At 43.5% G+C, this 20,321-nt stretch overlaps 2 protein-coding genes across 5 annotated transcripts in view; one reads left to right on the forward strand and one right to left on the reverse strand.

Annotated features, from left to right (window-relative positions):
• Positions 1-2,745, reverse strand: part of Impbeta11 (importin beta11) — a 53,489-nt gene extending 50,744 nt beyond the window's left edge. For 2 of the 3 annotated variants that reach the window (XM_089543632.1, XM_089543631.1), the window contains exons 1-2: positions 2,519-2,745; positions 703-803 (exon numbers count right to left, since the gene is read on the reverse strand). In XM_089543632.1, the coding sequence (XP_089399758.1) occupies positions 703-803; positions 2,519-2,653 (236 nt within the window). In that variant the 5' untranslated portion in view covers positions 2,654-2,745. Of the gene's footprint in view, positions 1-702; positions 804-2,518 lie in introns of those variants that run through there. The other variant, XM_089543633.1, reaches the window with a different exon arrangement.
• Positions 2,746-2,781: 36 nt separating this feature from the next.
• LOC149341532 (proton-coupled zinc antiporter SLC30A5-like) lies at positions 2,782-19,559 on the forward strand. 2 transcript variants are annotated; one of them, XM_089543635.1, is made up of 16 exons: positions 2,782-2,935; positions 3,279-3,379; positions 3,469-3,591; positions 3,998-4,064; positions 5,144-5,314; positions 6,505-6,592; positions 7,269-7,345; positions 7,471-7,644; positions 8,130-8,412; positions 9,528-9,739; positions 10,463-10,620; positions 11,696-11,825; positions 13,370-13,523; positions 14,572-14,801; positions 17,343-17,471; positions 19,233-19,559. In XM_089543635.1, the coding sequence occupies exons 2-16, from the start codon at positions 3,309-3,311 to the stop codon at positions 19,416-19,418; spliced, it is 2,253 nt and encodes a 750-aa protein (XP_089399761.1). In that variant the 5' UTR covers positions 2,782-2,935; positions 3,279-3,308; the 3' UTR covers positions 19,419-19,559. The 2 variants fall into 2 exon arrangements, with proteins under 2 accessions (XP_089399761.1, XP_089399760.1); XM_089543634.1 differs by having other exon boundaries at positions 2,789-2,935; positions 3,302-3,379.
• The last annotated feature ends 762 nt before the right edge of the window (positions 19,560-20,321 follow it).

Genomic DNA, 20,321 nt, shown 5'->3' on the forward strand with positions numbered 1-20,321 from the left:
TAGGCCAAGGCTCCAGAGTATAGTGATGGTCACGACATGCTGAGACAGCTATAGATGCCATCGATCTTTGTGTCATTAAAAGCAACATCTGTGACTCAGCATTTGCTCTAATAACTCCCCATTAACTTCTCTCTCACACAGCTCAAAGATATAACATTCACTGTAAATGGAAGTTTTCTTTTCACATATGAAGCGCAAACTACTGAACCATTCTTTGCTGCTCTTTTTTCTCAGTATGTGAGCATCAGATTCTGCTATTCAGGTTCTAATTTGCAACCACACTAGTGGTGGGTAAAAACAAAACAAATTCGGAGTGATTAACTAGATCGAGGCAACACTAGTCACTTTCTGTTTGGGAAGGAAAAAGTGTTGCTGCATTTTTCAATCGTAAACACTTATATACAGACTGCAAACAAGCTCTGTGACCTGAGCCAACAGCACAGGCAGTTTTAATGGTATAATAATAATAATAATAATAATAATAATAATAATAATAATAATAATAATAATAATAATAATAATAATAATGTTTTAATATTAGTTTAATCATAAGTTTAACATGCCATGCTTTCAAGATAGGCACTTATATTTATCGACATGTGATAAACACTCACTTCTTCAACAATATCCGCTGTGAGCAGCATTTACACTTCATGCATTTTCACCATAAATGCAAATAGGATTTAAGTATTATGTACTCACTTAGTTGCAGTTTTCCTCCAGTACCTTTCAATTCCATTCTTTATGTACAGCACTGCTAACCACCGCACATTAACTTCTACAGTGTGGTCTGAAAAGATGGACTGAAGAAGAAAAAAAGAACAAATTCAAAGGCAGCTCACAGGACTTGCTCGACAGTAGCACCAGCACCTCGCATAGGCGACAACAAACCATAATTAATCACCGTCATCAGCCTGACTATGACTACACCCACTGCAGGGCGAAGGCCTCTCCCGTGTCTCTCCAATTAACACTGTCCTTTGCCGGCCGTGGCCACCGTATCCCCGCAAACTTCTTTATCTCATCCACCTACCTAACTTTCTGCCACCCTCTACTACGCTTGCTTACCTTCTCTTGAATCCAATCCGTTACTTTTAACTACCATCAGTTATCTTGCCTTCACATGCCCTGCCCAAGCCCACTTCTTCCTCCTGATTTCGACTAGGATGCCATCAACCCGGGTTTGCTCCCTGACCCACTCTGCACTTTTCTGGTCTCTTAATGTTACACCTGTGAGTTTCCTTTCCATAGCTCACTGCATTGTCCTTAACTTAAGTTGAACTCTTTTTGTTATGCTCCATATTTCTGCCCCATGGGAGAGTACCGATAAGATACAGCCGTTATATACTTTTCTCTGCAGAGGTATTGGTAAACTGCCATTCGAGATCTGAGAGAATCTTCCAAATGTGCTCCACCCCATTCTTATTCTCACTATTTCACACTCGCAATCCGGATCAGCGGTCACTACCTGCCCTAAGTAGACGTATTCCCTTACCACTTCCAGCACCTCGCTACCATTTGTAAACTGCTGTTATTGTGATACTGTGAAGTTAGCACGGTCAATCACAGAACAAAACCATAACTTAGGCCGCAAGCTTACTGGTCTGCTATAAAGGTTATTTGAAACAACTGCCAAGAGATTTGTATGCATGCAGCTGCATCCCGTAAGGTTTGCCTTCGATACCATGAGATATACCAGTCCAAACATTGTATAGATTATACAGTACAGCAAACTCTTGCAGCAGGAAATGGCACTAGACAAGACAATGCAGAAGGTACACCCATATGAGCGTTTTTACGATATTGTTCTGTCAATCTGTAGGCAAACACCACATTAGTCACATCCTCTCGGGCGTCTTATTGGGTGAAAACGGTATTTTGCGGTCAGTATTGCTACTTAAGCGTGCAAGAAAGCCTTTTCCTGATTCGCAAATGAAACTTTGTGACATATTCTGTGACGTTCAAATTTGGTCACATAAAATATACATAAAACACTGTTGTATTCCATCGCAGCAGTTTTGCACATGTTGAGAACTGGTACGTTCAAAAGGCGTGAAGCAGTATCCAAGTTCATAAATCACGTTCGCGCTGTATTTCGCGTATTTGAAACCAAGTTTCTGAGCAACATCACATGAATTTTTCTGCAAGCAAGTCACGTAAATGGGGCGAAAGCCCAAAAGAACGGCCGCGCTCAAATCTCATCGCGCACAAGACAAAACTAGAAGCACATTTCCCTGCAACTTCACGGATGATGCCTCGAACGCCCACGCGGCCAAGCCATTAAAACGTACTAGCCCGTGCTTACACTTTTATCTTACTGTAAGAAACACAGAACCACGCCGCATTGCGCACAGATCGCCACCCGCCTCCGGCATGCACTGGCATACATCAAGAAGTCACTGCGGCACTCCGTGGTCGCGAACACTGCTAGATCATTTTTCAGCATTGAAATCAAGCCTCGTAAGAAAAAATTCGGCCGCATAACAGACAGGCAAGTTAGAAAACACCGGCATCTCACCAACAAAGCCGAGTAAAACCATTTTTCAGTTTCCCAACACTTGAGCTGCTGTTCGGCAGGCTTTAGCTGCTCGGCGTTTTGACTGGTCGCCTTGCGAAGCGTCTCTAAAACAACGGCACAGTTCTCCTGGTTCATGCTGTCACTTTCACTTGGCAATTTCGTTCACTATTTACAAGAAGTCCGTATTCACGTCACTCGTGTAGGCCGCCATTACAACTACAACCCATCAAAACGAGATGCGGAAATAGGAGCAAAATAGCGTTTCCGGTATTTCCGGTTCCGTCCCATGGTAATGGCGACGGCCACGGCATCCGATTTTTGAGTTCGTAAACGCCTCAAGCATGCGCGTGAGGTTTGCGCTTTTGCTGCTCGCCTCGATTGAAATTGTTGCCGAATGAACCCAAGAAGCAGACTCAGGCAAGTGCTTATTTACGAGAACAGTGCATTGTCTACCGTTGACGAGGGTGTTGTCACGGAAACGATATCCATCTGTCGAGTGCTTTACGATTAGCCGGCTCTCGTCAGCCTAAAGCAGCTGTTTTAAACATATCAAGATGCTGTCCCAGCATACTGTGATTTCTGGTATTTATTTAGTTTATCTTGTTTCCTAGCACAGGCGATCGGTTCTTTTCCAACGCTGTGAACATGCTATGACTCTATCATTGTACAACTTAACACACGTAGAGATGCTTCGCTAAACGCTTTCTACAACTACTAAACATAGGAAGCACTGGGAGCAGTGACATATCTTCGTGTACAGGTGCCATGTGTCCGGCTGTATAGGTTAACCATGGACAGATTACCAACCCACTACGGTCGCCAGGGGCAGCCGCGATCCCAAGTTATATATCACTCACCCAGGTAAGCCGATGTCACTTTGTCCAGCGCCTGCTTTGTCACTCTGCAGCGGCATTTTCTTTTCCTTTGCTCACGTAACTGTTTTTGCGCAGGTTCAAAGGATACGTGGCGAGCCTTGTTCTCTGTAAATGTATTCTGGCCTACGCATACTTCCTTTCCTACAATATCTTAAATTATCTCCACGTTGTACAGTTCCTCTTCATCGCGCGCCTTGTGTAAGTACAGTTTTTTAACAGATTCATATCCGAGTGCAGTAAGTGATCTGAAAGGCTGAATTCGCATTGTGAGTTTTGGAAATATTTTGGTGTCGATCAGAAAATCAGCACTTCTGCAGAGGCTCAGGAGTGAGGTTGTGTGCATTATAATATCGGGCTAAAGGGAAAACTCGTTGAGATGCAGAATGCCTTTATAAAGTGCATGTAAATGTCAGAACATGGGCATGGACAAATGAACGAATACAAACTTTCACAGCCAAGACTGACATTTAGTTCACAGTGACTTGTCAATCCACCGTTGTGCAAACACATGGGGTTGTCTGAAAGCATGTTTTGTGGATCGTCATGCTGCAGTTGTATTTGCATTCAATACTCAGAGTCTAAATAGTTACTTTTTCTGTTACAGGGCTTCAGCTGCTCTTGTAATTATACAAAAGCCCTTCTCAAGCGGATCAAAACTCAGCCGTTCACAAGTAAGTTCTTATTATTTACTGCTCATTTTTTACTTATTGTAGCATGAGCAACTTCAGTTTATGTGCCAGATCAACAGCTATCATGTGCCCAGCAACATATATGCCTGACCAAATGCCCGACTGGCACAGTACTCTTACTGAGTTATAAATTTTGCTAATACAGTCATCAAGGGTCATTAAGGTGGTTACTTGGCCTTTGTACATTTTTTGAATAGCGATTGGCGACTCTTTATTCAGCTAAAAATTGCTTATTAAGGTTTTTTGATATGGTGAAGCAACTTTGGGCTATGAAGCACACTGAAGTGAAATATTTTTGATAAATTTCAACACCCTGCAGTTCTTCAGCGTGCACTAAAGTCACAGTGCACAGACATTACTGCATTTCGTCTCCATCGAAATGAAACTGCTGAGACCAGGATCAAGCCCACAAACTGGTGCTCAGCAGCCAACACAACAGCCACTAAGTCTTTGTAGCGAATCTATCTAAAAACATAGTACACAGAGGGGTGCTGTCAGTGTAAAAAGAAATACAAACTTGACAACTGAAGCGAGAACAGCAAAATGAAATTTTCTCTGAATTAGACTGAATGCTAGCACTTTGATTTTCGCTTCCTTGGTGTGAAGGTCCCTGTGTGGAAGTGTTAACAAACCCAGCTTTTATTTCCTCTCCAGTAGCTGTTATTTTTCTGTTTTTCTTTTTATTTATCTCGTTCACATTCCGTTTGATGCTGACCGTACATTTAAAACTATTTAACTCTAATGAAAGGCAAATGTGAGAAACTTTTCACTGCATTTGTACTGTCATCTTGATTTATTTGGCAAATGAAGAAAACTCCCAAACTTCCTGCCTTTCCCTGGGGCAAAGTAGTGGCATTGAAATCTTTCTTGCATATACCCACACATGTAGGAATGAGTTAATTAACTGCCTTGTTTTCCCTAGCTCCTTGTTTTTAATAACTTGGAGATAAGGTTCTCATTTGTTTCTATAACTTCTCGTGTAATATGATGTACAGAATTCTGGCTTTATCTTTATCTTTTCTTTCTTGACAATTTTTTCTTTATATGTGCTTGTTTTGCAGTGGTTGCGGGTCCTTCGCCATTCTGTGATCAGTTGTTCCCTCACCCTTTTGGAGCTCTTTGGCCTCACCCTTTGTGGGCCACTGCGGACAGTCCTGCTCACCCAACACAAGGACCTTGTGGTCGTAGTTGGCATAAAGGCGCTCTTCACAAGCGCTGGCGGACACTCCAAAGTAAGTGGAGTTACGCTTGTAATTGACGCCTTTGCATGTGAAGTGCCTCGCAGCCCGTTTTACTTCGTGTTTCACTGAAATGTCTGTAGAACTTCTTGATGCCTAAGTAAGGTCTGAAATTTCCAGTTACAGTTAAACTGAAAAAATGAAACTGCAAAAGCAGTTCATTTCTGTTATGGCTTTGAAAAATTTAGAAGCGCATTCTTCGGCTAACTTACAAAGAGCAAGAAGATAGAAGCAGAGCTTACTTCTGTTGTTCTTATGCAGCAAAGTTGTCATATCAGATGGATGTGCTATCATTGCTTTGCAAAGGATTCTTGTCCTGACTGCCAGCATTAAGGAGCCTCCGATACTGAACGTGACTGACCTGAGAAGCTGGCGTTTATATGTAGGGCACTGCTGGAACAAACTTTTCTTGTAAAGTTATTTTACGTTTGCTTTCGAGGGATATTATGTCGATGTCTCATATTCCATGGCATCAGGTTCCGCATCATTCCTATTTGATGCTCTTGTTATTGTGCCAAGTTATGGTGATGTTGAAACATTAGTGTTGCCGTCAGTTGCTGGTGTGATTGGGAGTGGGGCTTCAGATGCCAGTCAGTCTTCATACCAACTTAAGGATTTGGTTTGCAGTTCATTATGAGCATGTTGCAGGTAGTTTGTTCGAATTTTCGTTTCTGTCTTCTGGGTTTTCCAGATTTTCGAACAGGAATGCCTGCAGCCCATCCTATTAATTAAGCCAGCATAATCATCAAAGCAGGCTGCTTTCATCGTGTTGAATACCACCCTGAGCTCCCCTGTTGTAGTTTCTATAATCATGGCGTTTGTGGAGTCTGAAGATTGGGAGCACAAATGACCACTTTGGAGGCACAAAATTTTTTTTCAGAATGAAAATGCACCTAAACACGCATAAAAGCAAGTAAGCATAGCCTAGAAACCCTGAAGTTTAGTTTCTGGAGCCAAATAAGTGATGTTACCTTTATTATCCTCTCAGTTGCCTTATCAATAAGCACTTTGTTGTGACTATTCAGTTACTTTTTTTTTCCGGTTGAGCTGAATCACTTTATACTGAGATTTTTTGCTCTAGTTGACCATTGACTATTTTCTTTCTTCATTTACTGATGTTATAGTTTTACAGCCCTGTTTTTACACTGTCACTGCTTATTATGCCTCTCTCTTATTCGTTGCAGTTCAGGGGAGCAGTTTGTTTTATACTGGCCGTGCTGTCGCTGCTGTTTCTCGATTTCGACGACAACGAAGCTTTGCCAACAGAACACCGTATCCTCATGTTGCATTCATAGTTTCACTCCAGAATTTCACATAGCTAAGTGCGGGCTTTGAACTTTTTCATCGGGTGGGGATTTAGTGTAGGGCCTGTCACCTGTGGTTGCAGGTGGACAACTGAAAATGGAACTTAGTGGCCTATTTAAAGGACATTTAAACACTTTCAGAGCATTATAACTAGATGGTTCCAGAAGGTACTCTGCATAAAAACTACTCGGACTGTTATGGCTGGCTTGCGCAGCGTAAAAGGCTTGTGAAGTAATTGTAAAGTTAACTTCCTCTTTGAAAAATTTTTTTTTTTTCATGGCAGCTTGAAATTTTTTTTCTTTTTCCTTGGAAAAACAAAAGGAATCAACAGAAGCAGCCTTAAGGTCCTTTTGAATTCATAGCTCGCTTAATGATCAAGGTCCATATTACATTCAAGTTGTCGTCGTACTTGGTCTGTCATTGCAATATACTTGGTACGTTTTATTTTGCAGTATTGTTGTAAGTTGCTCATTGTCAAAAGATTGGTCATGGATCCTGTGACTGCTTCAAAATATATATTTTTTAATCTTGCTAAAATTGTGACAAGCACGTCATTTCATTTTATGGTGAAGCCTGTACCAACTCTGAACATGCAGCTGATCCCAAACAACAAAGACATTGTCGTTTCTTAACCGAGACTCAGCTGAGGGATACCAGCACCATGGGTTGAGTCATGTCTTCTACTACCTGGTTTCATTCCTTGGACTTCCAGATCACAAGGTGAGATGAGTTCTTCTTACATTTTTGTTGTGATGTTATTCTTCTCTGCAGGTTGGAGAGAAACTATAATCTTGATAATACCCTACACTAACTAGATGGTAACAGCAGCGTATTATGCATTCCAGGGCGGCGTGCTGCTTCTTGTGCTGACATTGTGCCTTCAGGCGGGATTCAGAACCCTCTCTCGCACATTAGCTGTTGACATCGGTGGAGCCAAGCGTCTGAACGCCCTGTCGAGCATTACGTCCGTTGCAATTCTAGCCCCTCTCCTCCTCTTTGTGAAAGTACCAACTTCCATGGTAAGTGCACCCGTTCTGGCACAGTGCTTCAGTTTCTACACTGCACACTGCCAGCACGTGTAATGTTAGTGCAAAACCCTTTCTCACTCTGCGTTGGCTTCACATTTCATAAGAATAGCATATCAAACAGTGCAGACACAGTGCACAGAAATGACATGAATGTCGCTGTAGTTCTTGTGTCCCGTCTCTGCTCTGGTTGATATATAAGCTAATATATGTACTAGCTAGCCCAATTATGCACGTCACTAGACTTCATGAGGGCTTCAAGTGCTATGCTTTCTCGCGTTGCATGAAGTTTAGATTTCACAGCTGTACTTTGGCCATTCTGTGCATTTCCGAGTGAGGAAAAAATGTAGATATATGGTTAATCTGACATGTAGAGAGGCATTGTTCATTTTTGTGATGAATACGTATTATTGAAGACAATTCACTAGTTGTCATGTGAATTTGATGCCCTTCTACGCATTTCCCCTGGTCTTTTGCAGAAGGAAGACTTTTCGCAGATGCCCTTTTTTCTGTTGCCCCTATTCTTCTCTGGTCTGGCCATCTTTGTGCTGGACTATTACGTCGAATCTGTGTGCACCCTTCGTCTTGACTCTTGCATCACAGCCAGACTGGGTTCGCTGACAGTGTTCGTGGCTTCCCTGCTTCTGGCCTGCTCATGGGGCATGGGCAGGCATGCAGGCAGCTCGTGGACAAGTTTGGCCTCCTCAGGGCAGCATTCTCTCTCGGGTGGCCTCATCTTTTCGTGGGTCATGTTCATATTTGGTGAGTGCTTCACAGATTGCCATATAGCATTTCGTAAAGCTGGTGGCATGTAAAGAACCAGGGAGGGCCAAACAGAAAACGAATGCATGAGATACTTAGCAGTGAGTACTAGTTGCCTCGCGTTTCATGATTGATGTATTGGTTTGGTTTATTGGGGTTTAATGTCCCAAAGCGGCTCAGGCAATGAGAGACGCCGTAGTGAAGGGCTCCGGAAATTTCGACCACCTGGGGTGCTTTAACGTGCACTGACATCGCACATTACATGGGCTTCTAGAATTTCGCCTCCATCGAAATTCGATTGTCGCGGCCGGGATCGAGCTCTGGTCTTTCGGGCCAGCAGCCGAGCACCATAACCACTGAGCCACTGCGACGGCTTAATTGACGTATTGGTTTTAGGAACTATTGCTTTTTAACTCGGCTTCCTGGTACTCGATTTTTTACTCTGAGTTATTACGAAACAAAAAGGATGACCTTCAATCAGTAGCTGACAAACTTGCAGCACATTACCTACATGTTATTGTAAAACCATTTAATGATCTCAATGTTGGTTGACAGAACACTGTGAAAGCACATACTTTGTGCAAAGAAATAAGTAAACTAAGCCATTTAATCCCTGAACGGTTTTTGCTGCTTTGAATGGCTTAACTGGTGACGACAGCATTCTGGTATATTTGCCTCTGTTATGGTGCTACAGAGCTGTAGGAATGAAAAGTTCTACATTTTCAGCTTCTGCAATTTTAGGTGATTTATTATCATAAAATGAGGACCTAACTCAAAATTGTGCTTTTGTCAGTTAAGAGACCTTTTAAATACAACAAACTTGCTCCAAATTAGTTCACTGGCTGCTGAACAAACCCATTTGTGTGGTGTGGTATGTTATAGATAGGGTGACCAGGTCAAAGCTTACCTCGAAGGCACTGTACATTAAGTATGTTAGCCATCATGAAAAAGCACCCGTCCTATTGTTCAGTTTGAATAGTATTATAATCTTATCACATCATGGTAGCAGGTACTCACCTGTTCATTATGGCAGTCTTGGTGCTTGTATGTTGTGTACTCTGTAGCTACCCACATATCATCAGGAAACCAATTCCCATGCTTTGTTTTCTCAACAGCCACTCTGATTTTGAGTGCACCTGATTTGAAAGGCACCAAGGGTACCCTGGTGGGCTACTCCAGTGGTGGTGACCCTCTCTACCACTTCAATGGAGATGCGTTTCACCTGGGATCAGGCTACTCTGTGCTGTCCGTGCTCAGGTCGGGCCTGACGCAGATAATGAAGGAATCTGATTCAAGGCGGATATTCTACTTCCTCTGCATCAATCTGGTGGGCTTCAGTTTTTGCTTCTTGCTAACTTTATGAGTGAAAGTTGCACCAGACTGGCAAGAAAATATTCCACAAGTTGCTCATGCTGTCTGGCATAACATGGCGTTCTCTGCATTTTTCTAGAGCTTCTGTAATTCTTTTGCTTTGTATCCCTCTGTTCGTAGATATTTGTTTTTTGCATACTAATTGGCTTTCATTTAATACTTCAGCTGTGATTTAGTACACTCCACATAGCTGTGCATTAACTTCCATGGTTTTATTAGAATGCCCTGTGCACGTGGAACCTCTCTCTTGCTCAGTAATGCAATCTTCCCTGCAGTGGAAATCAGTGTGAAAGAAACCTTTTTCTTTGTAATTTCTAGAAAAAAATGGTACTATGTAATGGAACATTGGTTATTTGAAGTCTTGGCATTCATGCTGAGGCCACAGCAAGAGGCTAGCTCAGTTTTTATATGTGAGGCTACATTTTATGATTCCACAAAGTCGAACTGCAGTGAAAGGATATTTGTGTTATACGCGGAGTAACCAAATACAGAGCATGTACTGGTGATTGTGATTCATTGTTCTTGTCTACATATATCTTCTGTATGTTACCTTTCATTTGCTTCTGGTAACTGAAGGTGACTGTTACATGCCATTTATGTGTGTGCCCCTATGTTTTGTTGTTGCATTTTTTTTAACTGCGTTTTCTTTTATTTTTCTTATGTCGCCTTCTCATTCTAGATGTTCACGGGTGTTGAGCTACTCTACGGCATGTGGACAAACTCTCTAGGTCTGATCTCAGATGGATTCCACATGCTTTTTGACTGCTCTGCCCTAGTTATGGGTCTCGCTGCTGCCCTGCTGGCAAGGCGCAGTGCTACGCGGACTTTCCCTTTTGGGTGAGCATTTCTTGGTTCACACTCGGTGCTTTTGTCTGCTTTCTACCCCACACCTTTAGGGCTGGTTGTGGAAGGTTGTGGTTGTGGTTGTGGAACGATGGGTGCTCATTAAATGCTTTTCCTTCGAAATGGAATGGAAAAATTGCAATCTCTCTCATCAGGTAAAGCAGATGTATTCATGAAATGCTTTGCAGTACCTGCATAGCACTGTCTAGGATGGGTTATACAGGCGAAGCGGAATATCGAACTCGAAGGGGATTGCGAAAAAACTTGAAGAAGGGACACTTTAGCTCCACCTTGAGGGTATGATGCAATAGTATTAATGGGTTCCTTCAGTGGCCTGGGGTGTTCTTTGCGCACTGCTTCGTGAACATGGATGTTGTTCTCCCTTCCATCATCACATAACACTTAACCTACCCTTAGGAGTACAGTGCAGTAGAGTGAGCCCATCCTCTTAAGTGCTCCTTCTCTGTCACCTATGTTCTGCCTACATGCCCATATATGTGGAATTGGTCATTCTATACTTTACATCCATAGATCGCGTGGAGCCCTCATACCATTCCTGGTGCAGTGGGATGTGCCACTGCCCCGGCAAGCACCTGTTTCAAACACAGCCACCACAGCGTGCAAACATACTCGGTTTTGTTACCACCTCTACTGCTGCTCTAGATGTGTGACTTGCATTTTTCATTGGTCTGATTGCTTTTTGTATCCAGTCTGCTCAAAGAGAGTGTACCCACTTAGTGCTGTTGTTGTTTTTGTTCATTTCATTGCAGTATTGTGCTCCGATTGCTGATAGACTTTCATTTCCTTCCTGAGTGTAGCTGAACATGCTTGTGATAATTCTTCAAAATTGTAGTCACAGTAAATGCAGTCTTCTCAGCTTTACTGGAGAAAGAAAAGAAGTCTGTTCTCTTGTGTCACTTATCGGCTTCATTTTCATGACCCCATATCTGTCAAGCACTTGTATTAAGGCTTGTCTGATATGCCTAATGTTACCAAGTTAGCACTAATGTTTCATGTGGACATTTGTATCCAAGAGATATCTTAATTTGTTCTCGCTTTGCACTTTCAGATATGGCCGCGTGGAGGTTCTGTCAGGTTTCATGAATGGCCTCTTTCTTGTTGTCATTGCCTTCATGGTCTTCAGTGAAGCTGTCACTAGACTGTTTGACCCTCCACAAGTCAAGACGGAGCGTCTGCTGGTATGCTACCAAGTCTGCTACCTTTAACCCTTTCAGGTGCTGTGTACACAGTTGCGTAGGCGACAAACTTTGAGCTTTTTCCGAGAAACTGGTGCACTTAGCTGTGATTTCATTATTTCAGTTAAATTGAGTACCCTTCTTGTTGCAAATAAGTTTTTTTTTTTTTTTTTGTACCATGCAGCGAACGCAGTAAGTAATACAGTCTAGCCCGTTTATAACGAAGCCACTTATAGCGAAATAGCGGTTATAACGAAGGGATTTCAATTTCCCATTCCCATTTTTGCATTTTCAATACATTTTGGGTCCGGTTTTAACGAAGCAAATAAGAGCGCGTCAGTGGATATAGCGAAGAGATTTAATACCAACCGAAAAATAACCTGCCAATCAACACATTTTTGCGTCCTTGAGGCGATTTTTTCCGCGAAAATAAGAGCAAAATTCGGCTGACGGCGTCCTTTCGTGGCGTCGTCTGCTCTCCTGCGGAGCGAAAGGTTGCTTCACTGCATCGCATGGCGCGGAGGCGGGGCCTGCTGGGGACGAAGCTACCGCGATTGACGTCGCTGCAACCGCTGATGCTGCCGCCGCGACGGCCTGCTTGGAGCAGCTTTGGGATTCCGCTAGCGATTTGAACCTTGTGCCTGCGGGTCTAAGCCACATGGACTTCGTTTTCGCCGACGAAGACCTTGTTGCCACTGAGGACTTGACGACTGAAGAAGTTGCCGGGAGTGTCATGGAAGAGACCTTAGCGGAGAGCGCCTCCGACAGCGAATGCGACGATGCTAGTTGTGCCCCTAAGCCGGTCACCTCCGCAGCGGCCATCGCAGCTGTTGACACGCTACGGATGTACCTCAGGAGTCCGGAGTTCGACCAGATCTTTGGTTCGCAGTTGGATGGTATGGAAGCCGCAATCCTGAAGTCCGCACTCGCGAAACGTGTTCAGGAGACGCTGGACGACTTCTTTCAGCGGCAATAAATCGGTATGCCGATGTTTGCATTTTTTTTTCGTAGTCCGCATATAACGAAATAGCGGATATAGCGAAGTGATTTCCGATTCCCGCAGACTTCGTTATAACCGGGCTAGACTGTATTTCACATAACAGTGAGCTAGGTAGCACTTTGTCCACCATTTCTGTGCAGACAGATTCTGCCACGAGTGAAAACATCGATTCTTTTTCCTCAGTTTCGAGTTTAATGTGCATCTTTGAAACACAAAGTGATTCCATGATCCCTAGGGTGCTTGCCTGACACGCGAGAACATTTCGATGGTGCTATGTCTACAAAATCTGACACTTTGTATGGAATTCTCCACATCGTTGTGAAAACTTACCTGCTGGTCTTTCACGCTCCAAAACTAACAAATTCCCTTTCTTGAGGCCTGTATCTGCTACTTAAGTGAAAAAATCAAAGTGACTGTCATAGTCACCTAACAAATTTTGGCACGCAGGCGTACTGCAGAAGGGATGTCCGGCATTTCTGTGGTGATGGATAAAATGCATTTTTTGTGAGTGGAAAGGAAGAAACTATATTAGAAATTTGTTTTCCAGACTGTCTCTGTCATGGGCCTCCTTGTGAACCTCGTAGGAATCTTCGCTTTTCGTCATACTCATTCGCACAGCCATGGGGCCAGCCATGGCCACAGCCACAGTCATGCGCACAATCATGGACACAGCCACACAGCTGCCAATGCAAATCTGCAAGGTGAGCAGTGTTGGGCTGTGGAAGGTTGAAATTTTCACATCTACAATGCTGAGTTTGAGTTCAAGCAACCGTTTACAGTGCATAAAGCATCAACTGTCGTTGCATGCCATACCTTATGAAATTGAAATGGCACTTTGGAGGAACCATGGATTATAGGTACTATTCTGTTGCTTTGGCATCCGGCTGCTGACCCCAAGGTCACAGGTTCGATCCCGGCTGTGGCGGCCATATTTTGATGGAGGTGAAACACAAAAACACTCCTGCTGTGTGATGCTAGTGCACATTTACACGTTCAGTGTGGCAGAAATTTTTCGGGGCCCTAATCCCTGTACGTCGTGACTCACCAGTGGGCCACCCTTAGGTTTTCTTGGGTGCAGTGGGGCCCTCCAGTGGGCGTCAAGAGAGTAACTTTTTGGAACCGACAACATATTGCAATACCAACCTGGCAAATGTGTTTTGCCTGAGCTGTCCCACGGCTTCATAACGCCACTCACTATTCGTACTGCACAGCAGAAATATGACCAACTGATAACCCACGACACAGTGAACGTGTTTAAGGACCCCAAGCAGTCTAAATTAATACATGGCCCTCCACTACAGCATCCCTCATGCCCCTCATGTTGTTTCAGAACGTTAAATCCCATTTACAATTCTTAAAATTCTCTCACATTGACTGTGTTGTCCCAGTTTCGAGCACAGGCTCTGCTCATGCTCTGAGCTGAGTAGCAAAGCAACATCTCCGCTTGAAACCTATATACTGAAATTGCAAATAAAGTAAAGTATTTGGCAGAACATTTTTTTTTTTTTCATTCTGAACTTTTCTTCTGCAGCATTAATTCCTGAATGCGTGCATAGCATTTGGGAGAAGGACGAAATCTGGAACTTTTTTTTTTTTTTTTAAAGCCTTTGCAAGATCTAACACACTTGCTGTGCTTTGTGTTAAACGTGAGCACACTTATAATGCAAGGCAGATCAGCTTGCATGCAAAAAGCCAACAGTACAAGATCCATGTGCCTGATTTCCACACTTTGCTCTCCTCTCTCTTCAGGTGTGTTCCTCCACATCCTGGCAGACACATTGGGCAGTGTCGGTGTGATTGTGTCATCCCTGCTGATTGACCAGTTTGGACTGCTCGTGGCAGACCCCCTGTGCTCTGTGTTTATTGCTGTGCTGATCTTTGTGAGCGTGCTTCCTCTACTCAAGCATTCCTCCATGATCTTGGTGCTCAGGACACCTTGTCAAATTGAAGGCAAGAGGCTGTCATCAGTCCTTGGCAAGGTAGGGAGAAAGCTGTGTGTGTTTTTATGTCACGCTGCACATTAAAGGGACTATGCAATAAATTAATTGGGATTACCTAAAGCAGACGAGAAGCATTCTGTCACTCGTCACCCCAGCGCAAGGGTTTTTGAGCTAGCATCAATAACAGCGAAGTTATAGACGATCAAAAATCACGCTCCTCCTCTCCCCCTTCAACTCGTACACGAGAGGCATTAGAAAAAAATTAAGAAAACAGCTCTGGGACTGAGCCCTGCCCATGAATACGTCATTCACTGACTTTCAGTTTGCGACTTCCGGTTGTCGCACCCAGCACACCAGCAGCAGCGTCGGCAGCGTCTCTCTGGTCTCTTTTCGCCTTCCTGGATTATTGTGACTGGCTCTGGAACTCCCAACAGAAAGAGGCGACAGAGCTAAATTGAAACCATATGCGCGAAGGCAATGCCTGGCTGGCTCGCGCTTGCCCGAGGGGGTCGCGCGGCGGCACGAGCAGACAATTTTCACAGTTACCGGAAGTGTGCCTGTGACGTCGTGGCTGCCGTGGCTCCAGCGAATGACAGTGTGTGGTGGCCTGCCGACATCACGGGACTAGTGACGTCTATTTTCACGATTTTAGTTTCAAAATTGGTCACTACGAGGACACCAATCGGCCCGCGAATTTTAAAAAACACGGTTTTTGAAAATTCAGAATAAATTGCCGGCACAGTTCCGAGGACTCATACTTGGTGTGAATGCTTCTTAGCATCATTTCTATAAGCATTGAAAACATTTACAAGTGACTTTTAATTTGTTGCATAGTCCCTTTAAGCATAAGCCCTGATGAACAAACTCATTGAAATAGACGCAAACCTTCCAGTCAAACTCAAAATCCATCTCTTGCTGGATCTTTGAGGTTTGTGCTTGGAAAAAGTTTAAAGCACCCTGGTTAAACTGGCCGCTTGGACTGCCTTGGCCTTCATACACTGGATGGGTTGTAGGTAAAGGATTGTGGCTACATGAGTTCACAGAGGGACACCAAAGTTACACTTTCATTGAGCGGAGGGATGGCTGTAGGTGCTGGCATGTTGCAGCATGCCATTCACTGGACTTTGCTAGGCCTAGCTTGCTTCACACTGAAGCCGCAGCAATTGGTGCTTTGGGACCAGCTGTCACGTATTACTCCTTACCGTGATTGGTGCCTTGAGATAGCAGAGCAAATGGGAAAACAGGCCAGACGAGAGCTGACGCACACTGGTAGCTGGTGTTACAACCTGCAGTGACTTGAGCTCTGTTATGTAAGTGCTTTTTGTTTAGAGAGCAAACATGTTTTTCTTTGATCGTTTCAATGACGAGTTAGACAATATGTAGTTTCTGTTCTAGCCTAATTTTAATTTCATTTTCATCGTTTCAATCCTGTATAATGTGCAATTCCGAATTTGTCAAGGTTTGGGGAAAACAGTATGCTCGTAATGAAAGTATGCTGTGGTCAAAGTCAGAGGAGTTGGAGCCTTAATTTTACCTTCTCAGCATCTGCCTTCCACCAAAGTTTACAGTGACCTCTAACCTGCTAGCAGTGTTTAGCTGTAGTGCTTTTTTTTTCAATAATTTTTAATTTTCCCTCTGACTGCTATTGTCATGGCCTTGTCCTGTTTTACATACTTTTACTGTGGTCCTCTCTCTGTTGCTTGCTTGCATTTGATGATCATGGTAATTAACCGTAACAGGTTTGTGTCTTATTCATTCATTTATTGTACCCTTAAAGGCCCTTTTCGGGCATTAAGGTTAGTTCCAAACTGCTTTGGAACACATTGGTCCTTGCTAGCTGTGTTGCACAGGAAGGGTGGAAGAAGTTAACACTCTGGTTAACTTGTGACCAATTAAATGTGCCATGTACTGCCTATCGTGGATATGTCAAACCTAAATATATAAATACTGAATTTTTGTTTATCCTGAATATTCAAAACATCCCCTTTAAACCCTCATGCAAAAGTATCCCACTAAATTTCGCACTTACGGAACATTCAGCATGTGTGTATGTACTGAACGGCGCACTTGTACCCCTGCAAGAGGTGCGGAGTGCTTCTCCTAATGACACTCCCGTGATGAGGCTAGCACTCCCAGCCGGGTTGGTGGCTCAGCCTTGGGCACCTCCTGGTGGCGTTAGCTCTACATACAGGCACTGTAAAACAGGTATAGCAGGTTAAAGGTAGCCATTGGTCTGGGTTGCTCATTTTTCTCATGGTATTGCTGTCACACGGAAACGCCAGTTGACCTAAGGCTCTTCGCTGCTGAATGAATTGTGGAAACCCCATCAGGCAATGCATCGTTGCAGGAAGCCCGAAGCTAGCATTGGTATATCATGTGCTCTTCTAGGTTGTACATAAGCTTATATATTTATTGCTTATTTATCAAATCTTTTATATATAGTATCACACTGTTACGCAGTTCCCGTGAAGTACAATACTATATCTGGGATCAACTGTAAATTCTGCTCTTTGCGCCTGTACTGCCCTTTTGAAGGTAGCTGACAAACTCTGAGAGCTTGTGTGCATTTTTGTTCCGCAGGTCCTGAAAATCGAAGGCGTGCTGTCGTATCGAAATGAACATTTCTGGTACCACACTAGTGATGTGCTGGCTGGGTCCCTCCACGTGCAGATCGCCAAGGATGCCAACTCCCAGAAAGTGCTTAGTCAGGTAGTAAATAATTTGTCTAAATGCTAGTATTATTTTTATCTTGTAGCTTTCAGAAGATTTCACTCAAGACCACTGTTTTGTTGAAGCACAGTGCTGTACAAAGTATTACCGTAGGTGCTTGCTGAGGATAAAAGCAGTCTAGTCCAGCAGTCGCTCTACACTGGTACTTGCACTTGCTTTGTTGTTGCATTAGGCAGGCGACATCGTGCAGACACTCTTACAAACCTCCAACAGTTTGTTAACAAATCCAAACGCAGTCTGCAGCATTGCGGTGATGGAATTTAGCACCTGCAATTGAATTTATTGCATTTCTCACCTAGCACACTTACAGGCTTGGGGGAGCTTGGCTTTCGTGGAAATTTTTGCAGCCGCTGTGGGAAATTTTACGAACATATCCACATCACTAACGAACTGTGTAAGAACTCAGCTCCTCAGTTTTAAGTTGCACAGCTAAACCAACTAGTGCGCGATACAACATAGAGACTTCTTGCTGAATATCAGTGGCTTGAGATCTTTCACAAACAGCCTACAAGCCTATTGGATTTGGGGTGAGCAAATATTTGAAATAGTTTGCAAGTAGTACAGTAAAACCTCGTTGATATGTTTTCTGTACATGTGCTCAAAACCACAGGTGTTAAAGATGTCCCTTGGAATTACAATATTTTTTTCCCGGTTAATACGTTCCCGGATTCCACGATTTCCTGACTACCACATTTAAAATTTCTTAGTGCTGCTTAGTGCTGCTTCTTAGTATTGCTGCGGAACCGCTACATAAGGGCTAACCAGGCTGCATTTCGTTGATAATGCTGCATTTGCTGCAGCATTTCGCAGCATCACTGCATGTTAAAACTGTGCCACGTGTCAGCTTGGAAAGGTTGGTCCCGATCACAAGTAGCCCAGGCTCCCGCTGGTCATGCGCATTCATTTAATGAGCCATGCCCCTCGGATAGCAACCTTTGATGTTACTGCACCAGGAAAGAGATAATTGGCCATCTTACAACACTTCATAACAGTATTCAGTAAGCTTACTAAGTCAGACTTTTGTATTAAACTTTTTTTACTGAACACAGTTATATCATTAAATGAACTGTATACAGGTTAATAGTGTTGGTCAAATGTTTAGGGGAATCCCCCAAGGTGGAGTAGATTTGTAATAAGGGAGTAATTACTCATTGACATCCACCAGAGTGCAGCCAACGGCTACAAAGGAAAGCTATACAGCTTTCTCAGAAACTTCGTAGTTAAAAACTAGTCCTGGTCCGGGGTTCGAACCCGGGACCACCACTTCACCGGAGCAGTCAACAAATAGTCAACAAAATAAAGCGTGTTACTATTACCAATGCATGATTCCCCCTCCTCCGCTCTTAATTTTAGGTGTAATAAATGATGATGATAGTGAGCAAAATAAAATTTGTCCATTATGTCTTTTCCTTTCAGCACTTTGTTTTATGAAGAAACCTTTTTTTTTTTTAATTTAAACTACCACCACTTCTCTTTTCTAAACTGTCTAAAACTATTCAGTTTGCTTCACAACCAGTTGTTATTACCTTTGCAACTAATTGATACCGATATTTGCGTACCTCTGCCTATTGTGTGTTTGTGGTATTCTGGGAAGATATGCTAGGTAAGGCTTGCATTTCAGATTAGTTCTGTTTGAGTTTCTGAATGAATTGCAGTGGTTCTCTAACAGCTCTTGTGCCCACTTTAGGGCTCACAGCCTTTCACTTACAAAAGCTCATTTATGTAACACATTTTGCGCAGGTTTCATCCCTGTTCAAGGAACTAGGCATGCAGCACTTCACAGTTCAAGTGGAAAAGGAAGAGTTCTTCCAACACATGTCGGGCCTTCGTGCCAGTACAAACTATTATAGCAATGCCTTGCTGAGGTCAGCATCTCATCAGGCCTCTAATGGTGCCTTGTCTCTGTGTATTGTGAAATCAGTATGATTCCAGCGAAGGACATTCGCAGCAGCTCTACTGTATGTATGTGTGCGCCTGATAGACCCTAGGGTTTTGTACAGCGCGACTTGTGCATAGTGTACCCGAATAAAGTTATGTTGTAATAAAACGGCTGGTTCCCAAGTGCCAGTTGAAGTTGTATGCTGCTTGAATGTGCAGCATTATTGGAAACCCAGTTCAGGAGTTTTAAATGTTGCCTTATTTCTCAGCATTCCACTGGGACCAAGACCTGAAGATCATCATCATCACCAGCTTGACTACACCCACTGCAGGGCAAAGGCCTCTCCCATGTCTCTCCAATTAACCCTGTCCTTCGCCAGCTGCGGCCACCGTATTCCCGCAAATTTGTTGATCTCATCCAACCACCTAACTTTCTGCCGCCCCCTGCTACGCTTGCCTTCTCTTGGAATCCACACCGTTACCCTTAAATATCAGCGGTTATCTTTCCTTTGCATTACATGCCCAGCCCAAGCCCACTTCTTCCTCTTGATTTCAACTAGGATGTCATTAACCCGCGTTTGTTATCTCACCCACTGCACCTGCTTCCGACCTCTTAACGTTACACCTATCATTTTTCTTTCCATTGCTCGCTGCGTTGTCCTTAACTTAAGCTGAACCCTCTTTGTTGGCCCCCACTTTTCTGCCCCATAGATGAGCACCGGTAAGATACAGCTGTTGTATACTTTTCACTTGAGGGATGTTGGTAAACTGCCATTCATGATCTGAGAGAACCTGCCATCCGGATCAGCTGTCACTACCTGCCCTAAATAGACATATTCTCTTACTACTTCCAGCACCTGGCGAACTGCTGTTCTCTTACTGTTACTTCGGTTTTCTGCATGTTAATTTTTAGCCCCACCGTTCTGACCTGCCTGTCTAATTCATTGACTC

This window comes from Amblyomma mixtum, chromosome 5 (assembly GCF_055824585.1).
Source record: "Amblyomma mixtum isolate Tamu chromosome 5, ASM5582458v1, whole genome shotgun sequence".
In the NCBI taxonomy this organism is placed as follows: domain Eukaryota; kingdom Metazoa; phylum Arthropoda; class Arachnida; order Ixodida; family Ixodidae; genus Amblyomma; species Amblyomma mixtum.

What these genes read in the sequence shown, in the direction of transcription:
- LOC149341532 (XM_089543634.1), top strand. Translation starts at nt 2,913, where the DNA reads ATGAACCCAAGAAGCAGACTCAG. An exon ending in TCAAGACGGAGCGTCTGCTG is followed by an intron (nt 11,826 to 13,369) that starts GTATGCTACCAA and finishes TTTGTTTTCCAG; the next exon opens with ACTGTCTCTGTCATGGGCCT. An exon ending in TGTCATCAGTCCTTGGCAAG is followed by an intron (nt 14,802 to 17,342) that starts GTAGGGAGAAAG and finishes TTTGTTCCGCAG; the next exon opens with GTCCTGAAAATCGAAGGCGT.